At 32.1% G+C, this 20,598-nt stretch overlaps 1 protein-coding gene across 1 annotated transcript in view; it reads right to left on the minus strand.

The window, feature by feature from the left end:
- CASK (peripheral plasma membrane protein CASK) overlaps nt 1-20,598 on the minus strand; it is a 408,349-nt gene that overhangs the window by 74,506 nt on the left and 313,245 nt on the right. The window contains exon 14 of the mRNA XM_077429351.1: nt 1,822-1,834. Within this exon, the coding sequence (XP_077285477.1) occupies nt 1,822-1,834 (13 nt within the window). The remainder of the gene's footprint in view (nt 1-1,821; nt 1,835-20,598) is intronic.

A 20,598-nucleotide genomic window follows, 5' to 3' on the forward strand; every position in this document is an offset into this window, starting at 1 on the left:
TGAAATTAACCTTATTCAGTAAATCAGAACAATCAAGGAAACCATTTATGAGCTTAAAGAAGAATATATGTAGCATCAATATGTCGTCGCCTGACAGAAAGATTGTTAAAAGAAAGGATTTTTAAAATGTCAGAAACAGTAGAATGGGTATAGGTAGGAAAAAGGTAGCGTAAGGATTTAATAAATTTAAGTTGAACTTTCTCAATACAATTAATATGGGATAAATAAAAAGGTGACCAGATAATTGAGGCAAGATTAAAAAAAGATTAAAAATTATTTATTTAAGAGTTAGGTTAATTTAGGGTTGGCCCTATTCATTTAAGATTAGGTTATTAGGGTCGGTATTTATTTTTTTCAAATTTTATTTTTGTTACGTTTGACGTTTGATTTGCGGGGCGAAAACCTAATCTGTCGTGCGAGCTATTTGAGAGAGGGGCATTATTTTTATTTGCCGGGCCGATAAATTGTACCCTTATAAAAATATGTGCATACGTACAAATTTTGCGGTAAAAGTCTAATTTAAAAAAGAATACACACAAACAATATTTTAAAATTTTTATATGACATATGAAAAGACAAATCAAATTTTAAATTATAAAAATACATCAAAGGGAAAACAATCTGTCATTAAAATAAAAATATTTTTAGCACATCAGCACAAAATTTATAAGCTATAATAATAATAATACTTTAATAAAGCCGACTTATGTATAGAAAATTTATTTGAATGAGATTATCTTACAGTAAAATTGAAATTTTATGGAATATAACTTATGTAAGTATGGAATATAATTTAAGTAAGTAAGCTAAAGAAAAGTTTCCCGTCTAATCGAAATATGTTTAAAGAGATATTGTTGTGATGAGTTTTTGTAATGTGTCTAAAATTTTGTAAAAAATCTCTACCGTCAAATCAATAATTTCACACTCTCTTAAAATCCAAAATTTGATGAACATAAAGAAATGCGTAGGTCGTATTATAAAATAATTCCGAAGTTTTTATGAGCCACTTTGGCATCTCTCGCGAGACGCATTAAATTTGTAAATTGAAAGAACGGGGCGAATTTTCTTTTTAAAATTTTTTTTGCAGTATTTCGTGTATTACAAATTTAAATTATTTCCAACCTTGTATTCGAATCAATACTAACATAAATAACAAAATATAAAACAGATAAAAAAGGTAAATTATGAAATACGCGAGTGGGTATAGATAAAACCAGCCGATATGGGACGGATGAAAATTATAAACACAACACGAACAAAAAAAAAATACAAAAATGAGATGATACTCAAAACTGGGCTTCATTTATCAAACAACACACTTTTTCGGAGGCGTAAAGCCAGGGAAATTAATCTTAGTCGGCGGACGTTCCAGGGACCCGTAAAATATCGGTCCGAAATACAATTCATTTGTTCGCTTAGTCGCTGTATGAAGAGGGTACCTTTGAACGGGAATTTCCACCGAATTTTAATCCAGTGTCCACACACAGGGACGGTACAAATTTTTAACCGTTCGAAATTATTATAATGAATACCGCACAAGAAACAATATAATATTATACAAACAATTTTTAAAAAAATTCATTTACACAAATATAATTACTATGCAAAAATTCGATACTCTGAACAAAAAAAATAACGATAAACATATACAGTAGATTTACATATACTATGTACATATATTAAATACATTAGTTCGCATATATAGCTCTGTATACAAAACTAATAAAAACTAAATAGTGGATCGTAGTTTTGATTGACTTTCGCGTTTGGTTAGATTGTTAGAGAGCGCTTACAAAAGCTCCGCGGGGAAAATAAACGAACGCGGCATTCTTAACTCAAACGTACGATGTAAGCTTTTCAGCAAAGCATTTCAAGAATTTCGGATATCGAAGCTGCCTTCCACGAATTTGCACACGAGCTTTCCTTACCGATGCTACGGGAAAACCTTTTAATTAAATCGCTCACGACCGAAATCTCGACAACCGCACTAATGATCTCTATTATCCGACTAATAACTACCCAACGCAACGCTTTGGGAGACATCAGATGAGATAATACGTACTATCAAATTCAAATTGATATGTTAGAGACTACCACCACACTAAAAGTTATTAGAAGGGGTTTTAATGCATTATTCAGTACAATATTAAATAACCGACTTTGTTGATTATAAACATGTATCGTACTTATAAACAGTTGGATCGACGAGCGTGTAATGCGAGCACTCAACGTTTTTTATTAATACGTGCGAGCGCGCGCATATAAATTACCTTACATTACATTTATATATATAAATATATACATATATATATATATATATATATATATATATATATATATATATATATATATATGTATATATTATATGTATATATTATATATATATATATATATATATACATATATATATAGCAGTTTGGCTTAATGGTAGCGTATGTATTTAGCACCACTGAGGTCGAAGGTTCGAGTCCTCGTCAAACTGCTGGTTAGGTTTGGGGGTTTTGTGACTCCAAATCGATCGTTTCTCTATCAGAGTTTGCCAATTTTATCTGATCATTGTTGAAACGGTTCCTGAAAATTGGTATTAGTTCATTTCCTGTTGTCATAAAATCTGTGTGTATAATTTATAAAAGTTATGCACAGTAATCTGAAATCTATAGACATCTCTATAATTTCGTGTTTATTATATGTATAAAAATTGTAATAATAATTGTAGACAAAAATCTAAAAATAAATAATCCATAGATGTATCTATGATTATTATTTCTGTACTGATTAATTGTTATATGCTATGTATTCTGATTGTATATGTATTATTGTATTTCTGACCGTTATCGTACACTCGTCGCATTGGAGCGATCTGTAATGACGAGTGTATATTGATTGTAACAATAAAATAAAAAAAAATAAATAAATAAAAAAAAAATATATATATATATACACATATGTATATATATATATATATATATATATATATATATATATATATATAAATATATATATATATATATATATATATATATATATATATATATATATATATATATATATATATATATATGTATATATATATATATATATATATATATATATATATATATATATATATATATATATATATATATATATATATATATATATATATATATATATATATATATATATATATATATATATATATATATATATATATATATATATATATATATATATATATATATATATATGTATATATATATATATATTAGTTTACTTTCAGCGGTCTACAAGCTCTTCACGAAGGTTATTACAGAAAGGCTGAAGAATATCCTCGACGAGAACCAACCTATAGAGCAGGCAGGGTTTAGGGCAAATTTCAGCACAATGGACCACCTCCAAGTAGTTGGCGAACTAATCGAGCGCGCCAACGAATATCAACGGCCATTGTGCCTAGGTTTCGTCGATTATGAGAAAGCCTTCGATACAGTTAGTCATAATGCAGTACTTAACGCTCTACAAACACAGGGAGTGCCGGAACCCTATGTGGGACTGTTAGCTGCAATATATAAGAATGCCACAGCTTCGGTTAAAATTTTTTCAGGTACAGATAGATTTAGCATAGGAAAAGGAGTAAGACAAGGAGATACAATCTCGCCCAAGTTATTCAATGCGGTGCTTGAGGGAGTTTTCAGGAACTTGGATTGGGATACAGCCGGAGTAAGCATCAATGGTCGCTTTTTGTGTCACCTTCGGTTCGCAGACGATATAGTTTTAGTAGCTCGTGATTCAGCTGACCTACTTATCAGACTAACACAGCTGGACAGGGAAAGTAGAAAAGTAGGATTAAAAATTAACGTAGATAAGACTAAACAATGTTCAATAGTTATTGCATGCCTGATAGCATCCCCTTAGACGATAAACCAGTAGAAGTAGTAAATAATTATTTATATTTAGGTCAAATAATTGACATGTCTGGTAGTAAAAATGAAGAGATAAAGAGACGTATGAAATTAGGATGGAGTGCATTTGGACGGATGAATGCTGTTTTTAAATCAAAAATGCCACTCTGCCTGAAGAAAAGGATCTTTGATCAATGCGTTTTGCCAGTGATGACGTATGGATGTGAAACTTGGACACTGAACGCCAAGATGCTAAATAAAATCCAATGCACTCAAAGAAGTATGGAACGCTGTATGCTTGGCATAACGAGGAAAGACAGAAAGCGGAACACGTGGGTGAGAAATATGACAAGGGTAGTGGACATAGTGGATAGAGTGAAGAGATTGAAATGGCAATGGGCGGGTCACGTAGCTAGGAGGATGGACGAAAGGTGGACAAAAGAAGTGCTTGAATGGTACCCGAGAGAAGGCAAAATAGTAAAAGGAAGACCGCAAGGAAGATGGGTGAACGAAATTATATAAATATATATAAATATATAAACGGGGGGGTTTCGAAATGAATTGATACACGATTTTAAATAAAGTTATATATATATATATATATATATATATATATATATATATATATATATATATATATATATATATATATATATATATATATATGTATATATATATATATATTAGTTTACTTTCAGCGGTCTACAAGCTCTTCACGAAGGTTATTACAGAAAGGCTGAAGAATATCCTCGACGAGAACCAACCTATAGAGCAGGCAGGGTTTAGGGCAAATTTCAGCACAATGGACCACCTCCAAGTAGTTGGCGAACTAATCGAGCGCGCCAACGAATATCAACGGCCATTGTGCCTAGGTTTCGTCGATTATGAGAAAGCCTTCGATACAGTTAGTCATAATGCAGTACTTAACGCTCTACAAACACAGGGAGTGCCGGAACCCTATGTGGGACTGTTAGCTGCAATATATAAGAATGCCACAGCTTCGGTTAAAATTTTTTCAGGTACAGATAGATTTAGCATAGGAAAAGGAGTAAGACAAGGAGATACAATCTCGCCCAAGTTATTCAATGCGGTGCTTGAGGGAGTTTTCAGGAACTTGGATTGGGATACAGCCGGAGTAAGCATCAATGGTCGCAATAAGCATCAATAGTAAAAGGAAGACCGCAAGGAAGATGGGTGAACGAAATTATATAAATATATATAAATATATAAACGGGGGGGTTTCGAAATGAATTGATACACGATTTTAAATAAAGTTATATATATATATATATATATATATATATATATATATATATATATATATATATATATATATATATATATATATATATATATATATATAACTTTATTTAAAATCGTGTATCAATTCATTTCGAAACCCCCCCGTTTAAATCAACGGTCACAACACTATAAGTTATAAGAATGGAAAATTCTGCGATGTGCCTCTAAAGACCTTTCTAGACTTTGCGGAAATGACGAGTACGAACATTACGAACACGGAATTTCAAAAAAGCTCCTTGAAAATCAGATTATTGTCAATATTGTATCTCCTAGCACGTCTTGTTCGTCGTGTTTGCCTCGAGTTCCAGACTAGACGAACAGAGGGGTCAGCGAACACGACGAACAAGGCGAACATAGACGAACATAGTATGAATGTATTTTGGGGCCTCTTGAGCAACTATTTTCGATTCAAAATGCCCCAATTGATATCAATTGCATTGCATCTTGATAATACCGAAGGGTTCATGTTATGTTCGTACGTAACATTTTGTTGCATGTTTGTCTCCGTGCTCACTTTGTCGTGCTTGCCACGTTCGCCATGCGCATTTCTTAACCTGGATACTGCATAAGATTAATAAAAAAGAGCTCAATCTATTAAAGTAATAATGAAAAATTAAAAAACTAATATAAAAATATATTTCTGGAAATATTATTAAAAATTAAAATGTAATTAATTAAAAATTATTTATATATTCAATAACGGAACATCCCACAAAAAGGTTACCGGAACGGATCCGATACTGTTTAAGCATTCGATGTTAAATGAAATTATTTGTGTATTGTTTCATAATAGAATTTTGTAACGAATTTCAATTTATCGAGCACAGATTGAATTAATGCTTCATACTCCCTTCAATATTTCGAAACAACAAGCGAGCTTTGGCATTATATTTGTTCGGTTTCTAAACGTGAGCTTTCAGCACTTTGTAAAGCTCAAAAATTAAACATTCGCCAGAGGCGTTTGGGTTTACAAACATTGATAATGTAATTCATAACATTGCACGTATTCGCTCCGATCGATATTTCACATATCATCCAGTTTATTACATTGACGATCATGGAACGGATTAATGACATGTTTTACGACAGCGAAATATTGCATCGTAAAATGTTCTATGTCTTTTGAACGCAAAAATATAGTTTGATCAACTTCATAACCTAAATAATTATATATAGATTGTCAACACTTTTCCGGAATACAATGTAAACAAAAATATTCTGGTCATAAGTTTCGGGCATAAAATTGAACATTCATTCGGCGTCCATAGAATGTAAATTTACACGGAAATCTGCACAACTTTGCGGTGACCTGTATGTAATTGAGAAAAAGTTGGGCGTGTGTGTTGTGCGCGTTATTTGTGATTTATAATTAAAAGTTATTCGTCACATCGTACAAACTGTCAGCTATCAGCTGTCACTTGACACTTTAAATCTGTCAACGAAGGCAGCTTAAAATTTTAGTTGGAAAATCAGTTCGATAATACTTCGGGTATAAGCCGCAGATGTCATCGGAAATTACGACGACTCTACGACTCTCCAAATCGAGCTTAATAAATCTGTAAAGTCGCAAACTTCGCCTGGGACCGTTTTAAATATTAAATTTTATATCTCTTTACGACGCTTTTTACGCGGTAGCCCCTAAAAAAAAGAAAAACGAGGAGATAGGGTTTAACCCGAATTTTTTATTTATGCGCAGGACGTTCTTTCCGTTGTTTAGTACCGGATTTAAGTTTTTGACGCGTAATGGAACATAATTTTGCGCACTGGCTCGCATACCCATTAATTTCATTATAATTATGGAAAAAAATATGCTACGTTGAGCGCCAAAGGATTAAACTCCTGCAAGAATGTTTATCCGGTGACGTCATAAAAATTTACATTTTTAATTCAAATTTTACATTGTATCCCATTATGCCTGATGTATTGCAGTTTACATGAAAAACAGAAACAGTCAAAGCCAAACAGCATAACATTTTAATATGAGATCTAAATCTAAAATTTAATTATTTTATTTATAACATACACTTTTTATACTTAAAGCACCTACAATAATATTCTCATGTTTTTAATATGTATTTATTTAATACTTATTTGTATCAACCATCTTCAAACTTTGTGAACGTGAATTTGAAAAATTGCATTAATCTAACTATTATCGAACGACTTGGAATTATACAATATTTTATTTTTACTTTATTATATACATCGTATGTGCCATGACAGGAATTACCTCAATGTGACACATATGGTTAGATTATTTTTATATATAAGTATTTAAAATTTTTCAAATATAATAGACATGTACATAAGTACAAAAAAAGGCATAATTAAGAAAAATAAAATTTTAAATTAAACCATCAGAATTGTTGAAAATATCAACATGAATCGCAAGAATGTTGAGAAGATCAACTGCCGTAGATAGAAGCGAGTTCATTAAGATGTTAGTCAATAGTAGTTATTTCTATAATTATAAATTTATTCGAGGCTTTTCAGACATAAAATTGGCAAAGTATGTATACGATTAATTAAAACGACACATTTCATAGAATTATTTTCTCAAAAATTTATTTTCCATTATAGCAGAGGTCAGACATTGCACTATCGCTCCTATAAAAAAGTTTAATTATTTTTGGGCAAAAAATTATGCAAAGCCTAGCGTCGAATATATGACCGCTTTAAGCGCTCACGTCTTCGGCGTCGGCTAGATAAAAGGCGTCCTTCCACCCCTGAATTCGCAGGGTCGAAAGGCACCCAGGGCGAAGTGGAGTGTGAGAAGTGGGTGGATATGTAAATATCGTGTCGAAAAATAGGCGCCTACGCCACTGGGCACCAGGGGCGTACACCCGGACTATGATTTATAACTCAATACCGGCAGCCGCGGCTGTTTGCATACATATAACCGGGCATTACGGCTTACGGCTCTCGTGTAGTTTATCTGCATAATGCCCAGATTTGGGCCGCTGCGCAGATGGATGGTTCGGGCCGGACTCGGACCTAAAACGACAAGTGCGCGAATATGGCGTCGTCACGCGTTCTGTTCTTATTGTTTTACAGGCGACAAAATGCCCGACGAGCGTAGATGGGACGTATGTACTATATGAAAATCGAGGAATAGGCGAACCGCTCGAGCTGACAGTATACCGAGTTATATTGACTATATTAAAATTCATCGACAAACTGAATACGCTACGTAACCTGTGAGCTTCGTTTTTTGATTTTGATCTGAGAAAATTCATGTGTTCACCCAATACGTCGTAAATGTTGAATATAAATGTGACCTTACCGACACGCTCTGCATTTTCAGAAAAAAATGGAGCTCGGGCGTAAGAAGTATTTACGAAGTTAGATATTCTGCAAATGCTATGCACAAAAATCATTCTACATCTATATTCAAAACTTTCAAAGTTAGAATTTATATTGAATTGAAAAATGAAACACAACCAATTTTCTAGTGTGTTTCTAGTGTGTACTACATATGTACCACATGTGTATGAGTATGTATGTACCTTTAAGTAGAAATTGAGATCTTAATAATTAATATTTCTATAAATAACAAAAAATATAATGCACAGAAGATACAAAGTGTTATAATCTCATATGAAATACCTAAAAGGAGAGTGAATTGTAAATAATTTACAAATATAATATTCGCAATAATTTTGAATAGAAGAATCACAACAACTAATTTAGAGAAAATTTTAATACAATGCTTTATTTATTTACAAAGTATTTTTCATTTTCTAAAAGAAAACTTAAAAATACATGTCTAGCCCTGTCTATAAAATCTCTGCTAGCGGTTGCAAATAAAATAAAACGATGGTGACATCGATTTGTATGGGTTTCCACTGAAACCCGTTCAAAATCGATTTCACTATCTAACTTATTCGATTTCACTATAAGTCACTTTGTAACTTGTTTTTATTGGGTATACAAGTTATTACGAACACGTGGTGCCATATTTCGACGAGTTGTGGATATATATATATATATATATATATGTATATATATATATATATATATATATATATATATATATATATATATATATATATGTATATATATATGTATATATATATGTGTATATATATATATATATATATATATATATATATATATATATATATATATATATATATATATATATATATATAAAAATATAAATATGTATATATATATATATATATATATATATATATATATATATATATATATATATATACATATATATATATATATATATATATATATATATATATATATATACATATATGTATATATGTATACATATATGTATATATGGTTAAATACACATATTAAATATTTAAAAACGAGTATATCCTCTTGTTTAAACTGATTTTTTGTTTAAAAATAGACCGAACAGTTTTTATTCAGATTTATTCATTTATCAAGTATGTATGCTGTCATATGTTTGAGTTACTTTGTATCTTAATGTAAAAATTAATCATCTAAGTGTAGAAAAAAATAAACATTTAAAATGAAAATAAAATATGGAACAACACCCATTTGTCGTAAAAATATGTAAGATTCAAAAACTAAAACGGAATAAAAAATAATAAACCTTCACTGGCTATATTGAAGTACTGAAGGACAACGTTATCAAGATAAACTGCGAACAAATGCAAATTTCGAATTTGTCGTAAGAGACGGCGGGATCGCGTTGGCAAAAGCTTTCACTTCTGGATGCGCGGGTAGCTTTTGTGTTGTATTTTTTTTTTGTTAAAATAAAAAAAAAAACAGATACATATATTTATCCGATATATTCATAAAAAAGAGGGACGATCGTAACATAAAGGGTTCGTTCGATACAGAGTCGTTGAATATTCGTGTAGCATCGCGTTATAAAACATTCGCGAGTGTTTATAACGTCAAGATTCTATGTACGTGCAAAAAAGTCGAAAGGTTTTCCGTAAACATATTTTTCGTCATAAACTCGACCCGCACACAAAAAAGGTTAATTCATTTTTAATGTCAGATCTGCTCTGAGCCAATATCGAACGGCGAGATTTCTACATACAACCAAATAAAAGTTTGAAATATATTATATTTACAAGTGAAAGTAAAATCTTGGTTACATTTCAAAATAAATTTCATTTAATACAATATACAAATAAATTTAAATTTTATTAAGGCTCTGGTTGCCGAAAAAAGAGCACGTCCCAAAAACGTGTTGATGCGCCTATATCTGATACAGACTGTTTATATTATCAAGGTTAAACTTTCAGCAAGATCGCTATTATACGTCGTATTATGTGAACAAAGTCTCTTATTAAGACTGGGACGTTATCGTAAAATAAAGATAAAATATTTTCAATAAAGTCATCCGTTTTTACGATACACTGATCTTTGAGAGGCATATAATATTTTTATAGCAAGGATCAATTTCCTGCAAAGAATATTAACGATCCTAATGTTCCGCGTGGAATAAAATATTAAAAATGCTTAGAGAATCGTCCGCACAATACGACAGGGATTAGATTCTATTAAGACTCGGGGATAATCCACACGAAAAAATAAATACGTCCGAAGCATATTCGGGACAGATCGAAGCTAAAATACCAATTTGTCCACGGCGACAAATCTCCTATTTCGGACGACGATAATAAAGGATGACCAAAATAATATAAAAGGAGTTACGGTAAATCACGTTTACAATGACGTGAAATGTGTTTGGCGCGCAATCGTCCCAGGACTCCCTGATTAGATTGTCACTCAGCCGTAAGGAGGACTATAGAAACGAGAGAGGAATGTCCAAAGAATGTCCAAGGAATCTTGCGTTCATTACGGAGAAAGGGTGAGATGTTGACAATGAGGGAAAATCCACCATTTCCTGCTTAAATGAAACGAAAAATCGTCATTTTTTCCAAATCAAACGATTACAAATCAAAGAAAAACCGTCATCACGAATAAAACAAATCAATTTCACGGTTTGAATTCTATTTGTTTTATTCAACATGCGAGTCGTTTATTTTTCTTTTGGACTTGCCTATGCAATACATACATACAAACATACATACATACATATGAAAGTATGAACTCGTAGAAGCTTTTGAGGGAAATCGTTTGCGGACCGCAACCACAAATTATAAAGTTTAGGAGGCGAGTTTTAAAGCAAAAGTGCCGAGAACTGCAACCGGGAGAAATTCGAGAGGAAATTCACTAAAAACATACAACTTTATAAAAGCCCCATTAGACACTCAAATACACTCGCCGGACCGTCACAATTTCGCCACGTCATATTTAAATTATGTACATATGTATGTACATACACCCAGACATATACCATTCAGAAATAGCTTGCAATAAATTTTGGATTTTGTGCGAATACAAATATACATACATATATGAATGTATGCGGTCTAGTGGGACACTGTATATTCATAAAAATAAATTGTTTCCGCGAGGGTTTCGTCGATCATCTCCCGCCGTTGAAAGGTGAAAAACGCTCGAAGGCTTTAAGGGGTGCCCGAGTGCCTTATCGGAAGGCTCAAGGCGCTCGGCACCCGCTAAAGTCAAGGGATATGGCCTTTACTTTAGAAAGGATAATCTAAATCTATGTCTTCATCCCAGCTCGGTGTTGGAAACTTACCGTTTTATACGGATAAGAGCAACCGGGGGTGGTCTGGTCGCGCACGAGAAAAAAATGCATAACGTATAAATCTTCAAAATAATTCACCTAAGATTCAAAAAAAAAAAAACAAAACACAAATACAATTTAAAACGTATTTTTATTTAATTAACATCACACAAACTCGAATTGAATCGTTACAGGCACGTACACAAGTCCAGTGAGTAAGTGCTGCCTATTTTTTATTCCTTTATTAAATTCCAAGTTTTACTTTTACTGAGGTAATACGATACATTTTAAAAGAGCGAAAGTTACGTTTCTAGAATTTCAAAAGAGTTTATTCTTTGCAGAGAAAATTAAAACTCGAGCGATTCATTGGAAAGTGAATTATTATTTAATTTAATTAGATTTACGAGGGCTGTAAGATTTCTTAGCTAAATATAATTTCTTTATCTGCAAAAATATATTTTTCGAAGAATACTTATTATTTTACTAGCTTAGGAAATTTGGTAGAAACTTTTGAAATTTGAGACCTGGTTTGCGACAGAAGGGTTTCAATTGAGATAAAGTTCACAAGGCAATTGATGTAGAAGTGTTCCTGAAACGTTATATAAATTCTAAACGCACTATGACTACATTCCGAGCACATTTACGATATAAAGGACAAAGCGTGTGTGTGTGTTACGTATGTTGGAAACACTTTAAGGGTTGTGACATAAGACAAATAACGAACAAATTGCAGGGAAAAGGGTAGGTTTTACGTTAAAATACTCCGAATTCTCTGACTGAAAAAGAATTCACAATTGAGTATTGCCAACAACTTACAAAAAGATTTTATTCGAATAATCATTCCGTATCTTCTTAAATGTAAATTAACCGAAAATCTGACTGACAGTTACAAAATTATAATAATGCTTCAGTTAAATGTATAATACTCGATGTAATATTATAAAACAAGATAACATCACGGTGTAGGCATTTAAGAACAAAAAGGTAACAAAATACACGAGGATATACCGGAAATTAAATGTCAAACGCAGTAAATTTCAACACGATATCCTTTTTTCATATGAAGCCATCTAGATACGTAAAACGAAGATCAAAGTACGTTGTTTACAGCAATAATAATGGAAAATATTACATAATAAAACATAACAAATAATACACGTATGTATGTATGTACCTGAAAAAAAAAAATGCAAATGTACTATTAGAATACATATGTATGTAAAAATATATTGACTTACACATCCCTTAATTTCGAATGACATAGAAAAATAAACATTTTAGCGAAAAAAATCGAATTAATATACCTACATATGTATGTATGTAGTAATAACTCTAACGTATACAAAATAAGCAACCGTCACGGACGACATTGTGCATGCCTCTGTACCCAAATTGAAAATAGAAGTCCATCCTTTATTTATTACGTCCAGGAAATCCCATAAATAATTCGTACAAAGGATTAACAGGCGGTAGCATACGTTTTTGCCACCCCTTGCTAGGAAATCCTGATTCGATTCGATTGTGTGAAAATTGGGCACAATCAAAGTTTGTCAAATTTTGATTGTGCATGAATTCCAAAACTAATTACACATGGAACACTTACAGGACATTCTGTAAATTAGGCGGGGTCAAACTGCCACAGCATGCACATACTAATGTGCATATTCTTCTCAGGACGAAAGGTTTTATTGAATGACCAATTGCGACCCTTGCGTACATCGTTCCGACCGGTTCACTTTAAGGGCAGTTGAGAAGATAGTTTGTGTGGTTGTTAAATAGTCTATATTAATTATTATTATATCGATAAATATGAATATCCGGATTATATTATATATTTTAGGGATACTTTATGTGCACATTGAATATACATACATACATATATATATATATATATATATATATATATATATATATATATATATATATATATATATATATATATATATATATATGTTACATATGTTGATTTTTTATATTACAAAAGAGTATATTTTTTGGTTTTTCAATTTTAAATGCTTTTTATTATTACTAAATTATGTTTACAATGCATCTTATATCTATTTTAACAGCTACTGATCTACTGATCATTTTCTATTTTACAATTTTATTTTATTTTTTTTAGTAATTATAGTATTAAATATATTATTCTTATGTTAATGTAGAGCATAATAGGAAAAATAACTCAAAAACCTATTTAGAACGAGAGAAAGTATATACAAATTTGAATACGTAGTATTTTTGGACTAAATAAAATGGTAACAGTTTTTTATTATTCACCAACCGAAAATATTTTTGTACTTCGTTTCGAGAATTTCATGTGATATATAATTTAAAGGTAAAAATATCACGCGATCGTTTCAATTTTACGACACGCGAATTTTCCTCCATATCGCATGCAAGCTGTCCGATGCAGAATCGAGATATATCCACATCGAGTCAATTTAAAATGACAAATTTCCCAGGATAATGCATTTGGAAGATTTAGAGAACGATTCCGATGGTTTGAAATTTGAAGAAAAATTGTATTGAAAAATTCAAACGTACATACATATGTGTATATTTTTCCCATTTATGTATGTTCATATATAAATGGGAAAAAAGAAAATATTACAAAAAGCGATTCACTTTAATTATTTCGTATACGTAAAATACAAAAAGCTGCGCATATATTGATTAAATTAATACTGCGATTCAATAAGAGAACACAAAAGGTAGAATTAATGAAAGGAAAATAAATACGAGTTTTCAACGTTCACGGTTCAATAAATCCAACACAATAATTTACATGACATTTGTTAACGATTTTAAGCAATGTCTCGTTACATTTTGATAAAAATCACCCTACTTATTATTTATGTATACGACGCTATAATTAAAATCCACTGTTTAGCTGCCGGCCACTCATCTGCAGAGTAAATAAAAAGGAATTGTCGGAAAATAGTTTTATCTTTAATGTCGCACACTAAATATATTTTAAGAATTTTATTACGTATAAATAAAAGAAATCTACACTGCGATCTAAAGAGAATAAATATTACATAAGGACGAAGGGGGATGATTTCATACATCCCATTTTATCTGTAAACGTGTTTAAAAACAACCATGGAATTTCAAATTTTAATCTTCTCTATTATGTAAAGACGAATAATTGTTTCGTTTTATTTTGTTCGCCATTTAAATCTACAATGTTAAATCACCCAAATAAGTATAATATATATGTACATATTTCATCATTCCCTAACACAACCGCTTTTAGAGCCTTTGGAAGCGGTTTAATTTTCAACTTTAACCCGATCGCTGCTAGAAAATTCAGTTATAATATTTAAATCATAAAACGAAATCATTAAGATAGTCAAATATATTTTGTGAACTTGTTTAATCCAAAACATTGATTTGAAGGGATGTCTCGATGCTAAACACTCATTCAGTTTTGTAAAAATATATTTTAATGATATAAAACTAATATAAAGCAAGACAATCAAACTTAAATATCGTTAGTATTTTCACCAATCAAATATAAATGACATAAAAATCAAAACTACCAATTTTTTTGATCCTATGTAATATGCATGTATGTACATATGTATTTGATTAAATGAGTATGTCGAATCCTAAATAAATGGCTGCGTGTGAATTGAGTGTAACCAAAAGTCACGCTATTAACATACATACAAACAATGCTGCAATATACTCGTACATATACATACATATGTATGTACATGTTCAGCTTTTTTTTGAAAATACATTCCGGTCAATTTGAGGCAGAATAAATGAGCGGATACGCACAAGTACCTTAACACACGGCTTAAAATCTTCGTTCTCGTAACCACGAGTCAGCCGTGCCGTGCCGTAGTTGTGGTCACCATCCGAAAGTACACATGTACATATATATATATACAAATGTAGTATGTCTGAACAAAGCGTCACGCGGTTGACGTTCGGGAGCGCAAAGGGTTAAAGCGGGTCGCAGTGACCCTTTCGCGACAAACAGTTTGGAAAGCCCTTATCTGAAACATTCGTCACAGCGCGCACTAGTGAAATATTTGCGTAACAAACAAACCCGTTGTTTCACCGAGATAAAGATAGACAGACGGTTTTCACGAACGCGGGTGACGTGTCTATTCTGAAGCGCCATCGTGGAGAGCGTGGAGGTTGACGAAAAAAAAGGCGACGGCGACGTGACGAAACACATGATATCGTATGCGTGACGCGTGATGAATTGAATGATTAATCATAAGAACAAAGAAGTTCGATCCGAGAGTCTGAGAGTTCAAGCCAAACCATTGCTCGCCCACGTCGCCGTTGGGAATTGATGAAGTGTTCAATTCGAATCGACAGTCAAATCTAATCCAGTTGTTGGCAAACTACAATACTACCACTTTGATTAATTCCCAGTACGGGCGAATTTCCAAATACTTTCATATAAAAAAAACTACAAGAAACACAATCGCTTGCATTAAATATTAGATTCCAACTGTCGCAATATTACAATACTAAGGAAATGCAAATTAATGCATCCTAAGAGAGAAAGAGACAGAGAGTCAATCAACAGAATAGACATAATAGGTTAGCATATAATGCTTTGAATAAAGTAGTAACGGGTTCAAATCCCGCTGGTTTCTGCTGTTCAGACCTTGGATCTGTGACTCCAAGTCGATCGTTTCCAATCAGAGTTTGTCAATTTATCTTATTTTAATTGAAACGGTTCCAACAAATTGGCAACGTGACCCAGTTTCTCGAAAAAATCTCGAGTTTTCCGCAATCTTGAATTTCGCCGAATTATATAAAATACTGCAAATTTATAAATTTGACCATAAATGTCTGTGGATGTTAATTATAATATATATTTACTGATTTTCGCTGAATTGTTTAAAAAGCAGAAAAGCTGCAAATTTACAAATTTAACCATTGTTGTCTTTGTGGATGCTAATTGATATGAATTTAATTTGTATAATATTTATAATAAAGTTAAAAAAAGTTTGATCATACATATATAATATATGTGTCGTTTTGGGCAACCTGTAGTGGTATCTTTGGTCAGGGTTGATATATGTACTCGTATAATGGATAAATAAATATGCAGGAACTTTTTTGGTTTCAATGCTTTGAAAAAATATTGTAATATTGTATGTTTCTATTTTTATACCTAAAATAAATCTGCTTGTATTGGAATATAAAATTAAAGTATAATATGAGTTAAGGTACAATATAAGGAATATAAGTTAAAGTTAAATCATACTAAGCCGTCAATTAAGGAAATTAGTATAGAAATCAAGTGAGACATTCCGTATGACAGAATCAATTTAGGGACAAAGCAATTTCGCCCGGAAAGGATTAACTAGTTAAAAGGCCACTCCGATGAAAATGGGTTAGCGCCGAAAATTGTGTTTAGATAACAAATATCTCGTTTTGAAATTCTATATAAAGTTTGTAGAGCGAGAGGAAGAGTACAAAGCTCAGTTAACGGAATCAGTGACTCACAAAGCGAACGGTTCAACTGTTCAGACGTGCAAAGAGATAAAATTGTTACGCGTTTTACACCGTTATACCAAATGAATAGTTAACTGAAAACCTTTGAAATCGTGACGAGCAGCTGTAATTCAAATTGTGCAAAACGCCTCGAGAGCGAGAGATGACGGTGTCTATCCTCGAGATATCTCGCTAAATTCCATTCCACCGTCTCAAAAGTGCTATACAATTCTCATGTTCCCCTTGGACTCGGAGCGCAGCTTTGTTCGGTTGTTGTTGTGTTAATAACCACTTGTTTCAACGGCAGCATCTTGAACGCGAAAAGCGCTCAAAAAGATAAGAAATGTCAGAAGAGACGCAAAAATTAAGTAAGACTGCCTTGTTTGCCATTTTAGACGCCAAGACAATACATAATCACTCCGAAACAATACAATCATTTACAACCGGTAGAAAAATAAACATTGCACGCGATTTTTACGATAGGAAAACTACAATAGAACCCTTGATACATATCTCATACAAACAAGTTTCCTATATGAAAGGGAAGAAATTTAAATACTACTAAAATATGGGTTCAACATGTTTCGCACAAGTTCATACAATGCTATACATTTACATATATATATATATATTATATAATATTTCATATGAATCTTCATATAAAATCACAACATTTACTTACTAATGCAATAAAAAAATGAACTTTATTTATAGGTAATCGTAGATTGTGTTTATATTGTATTAAATCAGAAGTATCTGATTCAAAAACTGATAATTCCATTTTACCATATATCGAAGTGAATTTTCTTCGTTGCGAAATAAAATGTGCTTTGAGGACATAATTTCAATGATTCAATTCTACAAACTGTTGCTGGGACTCACATGCTTATAAACTTGTTAAATCAAACTATAGCGGAGTTTAGCCCAGTTGTGTCACCGATCAGATGGTGTCGACACGACAAACGCCTTAAAGGCAAACAGCAAAGAAACTTCGGAAACACCTTCAGTAAAGTTTCGACAAGTGTATCCTTTCAAGAGTGTCTCGACTCGGCGACATTAGCACCCCTCTGTATCTCTTCATGGATTAAAATTCAACGCGCGCGTTAGTCGGAGCACAAAGTCGTCGACACCGTTTTTCGAATATGAATTTATTCAAATTTGTGCAAATTTCGACCTCGGAGTTGGCCCGGGGCTATCGAGACGCCGGTGAATGCGTATCAAAAGTCGAAACTGCGAAAGCTATCTCTCGCGCGCTTATTAAGCTCGCAGCTCTTACAAACGAATACTAAGCGCCAGCAGCTTTTCTTAATTTTCCAACGACAACAACAAGAAAAAAGTGTGAAAACCTCCACAGCGTCGCGCAAAGAGGCTACAGTGATAAATCGAGTGTTTCGTCGAGATACGCAAGATATACACAATTCTTTAAAAAAACATGAACGCCACTTAAGTTTGGAGCTAAGTAATTAATGACTATTAATTTGCATTCTGCCCAAAATAAATATTTAAGTTTTTCACTATGAATGCCAACACAAATTTATATTAGATTTAAATTACAATATAACGACGTCAAATGCAAAAATATCATGTATTACATGTATGTATGTATATTAATTTTAAGTTTGAGCACTTGAAGCAATTTGTTTTAGCTGAACATAGGAAATGAATTTTCCACGATTTCAAAACAGCGTAATAAGATTTTATACGACATATTCTATAAAAGCGTACTTGGAGTACGATTTATTGTTATTGACTACAAAAAAATACATACAAGCAATTTAAAGCATTACATACATACATATATGTCTTCTTATACAATCGAAATAGTTCTAGGTCAATAGAATAGGATGGTAACAAGAGAAAGGCATAAATAAAACAGGACACATAATCGAATTGAGCAATAGAAAAGGCACATGACATTTTTTGCAATATAAATATGAACTTATGTTGAATGAAAGCTAAATAAATTATTTTTAGGCAATTACGACAAATCAACAAGCTCAAACTAATTCATTCGTAAGTAAATTGTAATTTATTCATACACAAAAAAGGAATTGAAAAGTTACATTTTCCTTCATATATATACATATATGTATATATGTACATGTACGAACATAGATGATTCATATGAATAAGGTAAATGACAAAAGTCAAATTCATCGTAGTATATCTCATAGGACGAAACGTCGGACAAAGGTACCTTAAATGGTACTCACGAGGACGTGAAGGACCAAGGAAGAGAGCACACACTATAATATAATAGATGGGATCAGAACAATGCGTCTAGTCACGTGAATGCGATTCGCTCAGAACAGGAAGGAGAAGAGACGTATGGAAACAGCTTTTGTCTATTCATATATGCATAATATAATATAAACTGACATATTAAACGATGTAAATCCATATGAAAATACACTTTTCTGGTCATATAAAAGAAAGAGTAGATCACTAAAGTATTGCAGTTTGAGAAATGGCGCCATTAGTAATATTGGTAATATAATCAGAGAGATAAAGTGGACGATATTGAGGTGTTATGTGATTCGGTGATAAGAGGCAATTCGGGGTAAGTGTGACAGTCGAAATTGATGAGGTAGATTTTGGACCAAATTCGATCGCAAAATGGAGTCAACGATGTGAACAATCAAAACGATTTAGCCCATTAAGTATGTCGACTCATAAAATTATTCCCAGTCGCAAATACTATTATGTTGTATACATCAAGAGCATCCAGTGCGAACGCATTACTAAATTTGTACAATTTTTCACTAGGAAATCGTACATTCTCGTTTACAAAAGCGAATTTCTAGCGAATCGCCTGACATTATGCGATCTTGTCTTCCGAAAGGGGAAATTCAGACGCGGCGTTGGCGTCTTTGTTGTTATTTTTCCACCGCGTGATAGGGTGTCTGCTCTCGAATAAAAGATACTAAATATAAGGATACGAAAACGAGTATCATAGTAAAAGCTCCCAAACATAAATCAAAGCACTCTCGGAAAGAAGATACACTCGTGAAAAAAGAGAGAAAGTTTGTTTTGACGAGAATAATTATGTACGTATATATTTTGTCAGTGAAAATAAAAAAAAAATACAGAAACAAATTGAGATACAATTATATAATAATATAAGTAAATTCGAACTGTGTTCTTGAAACATTTTAATTAATGAGTTTATTTAATAGATATAAACATTTCAAATTGCCGAAAATTTAATTAAAACTAAAGTTTGTCGGGTTTTTCGAGCACCGTTTGTGAAAATATAAATTAATTTTCAAAAACGTTTCTTCGAGTGAATCTTATTACGAGCTCTTCAACCGCATTACTCAAAACGCGTAGAGATTACACTAACTTTAATTTGAG

This window comes from Arctopsyche grandis, chromosome 4 (assembly GCF_051622035.1).
Source record: "Arctopsyche grandis isolate Sample6627 chromosome 4, ASM5162203v2, whole genome shotgun sequence".
Taxonomy (NCBI): domain Eukaryota; kingdom Metazoa; phylum Arthropoda; class Insecta; order Trichoptera; family Hydropsychidae; genus Arctopsyche; species Arctopsyche grandis.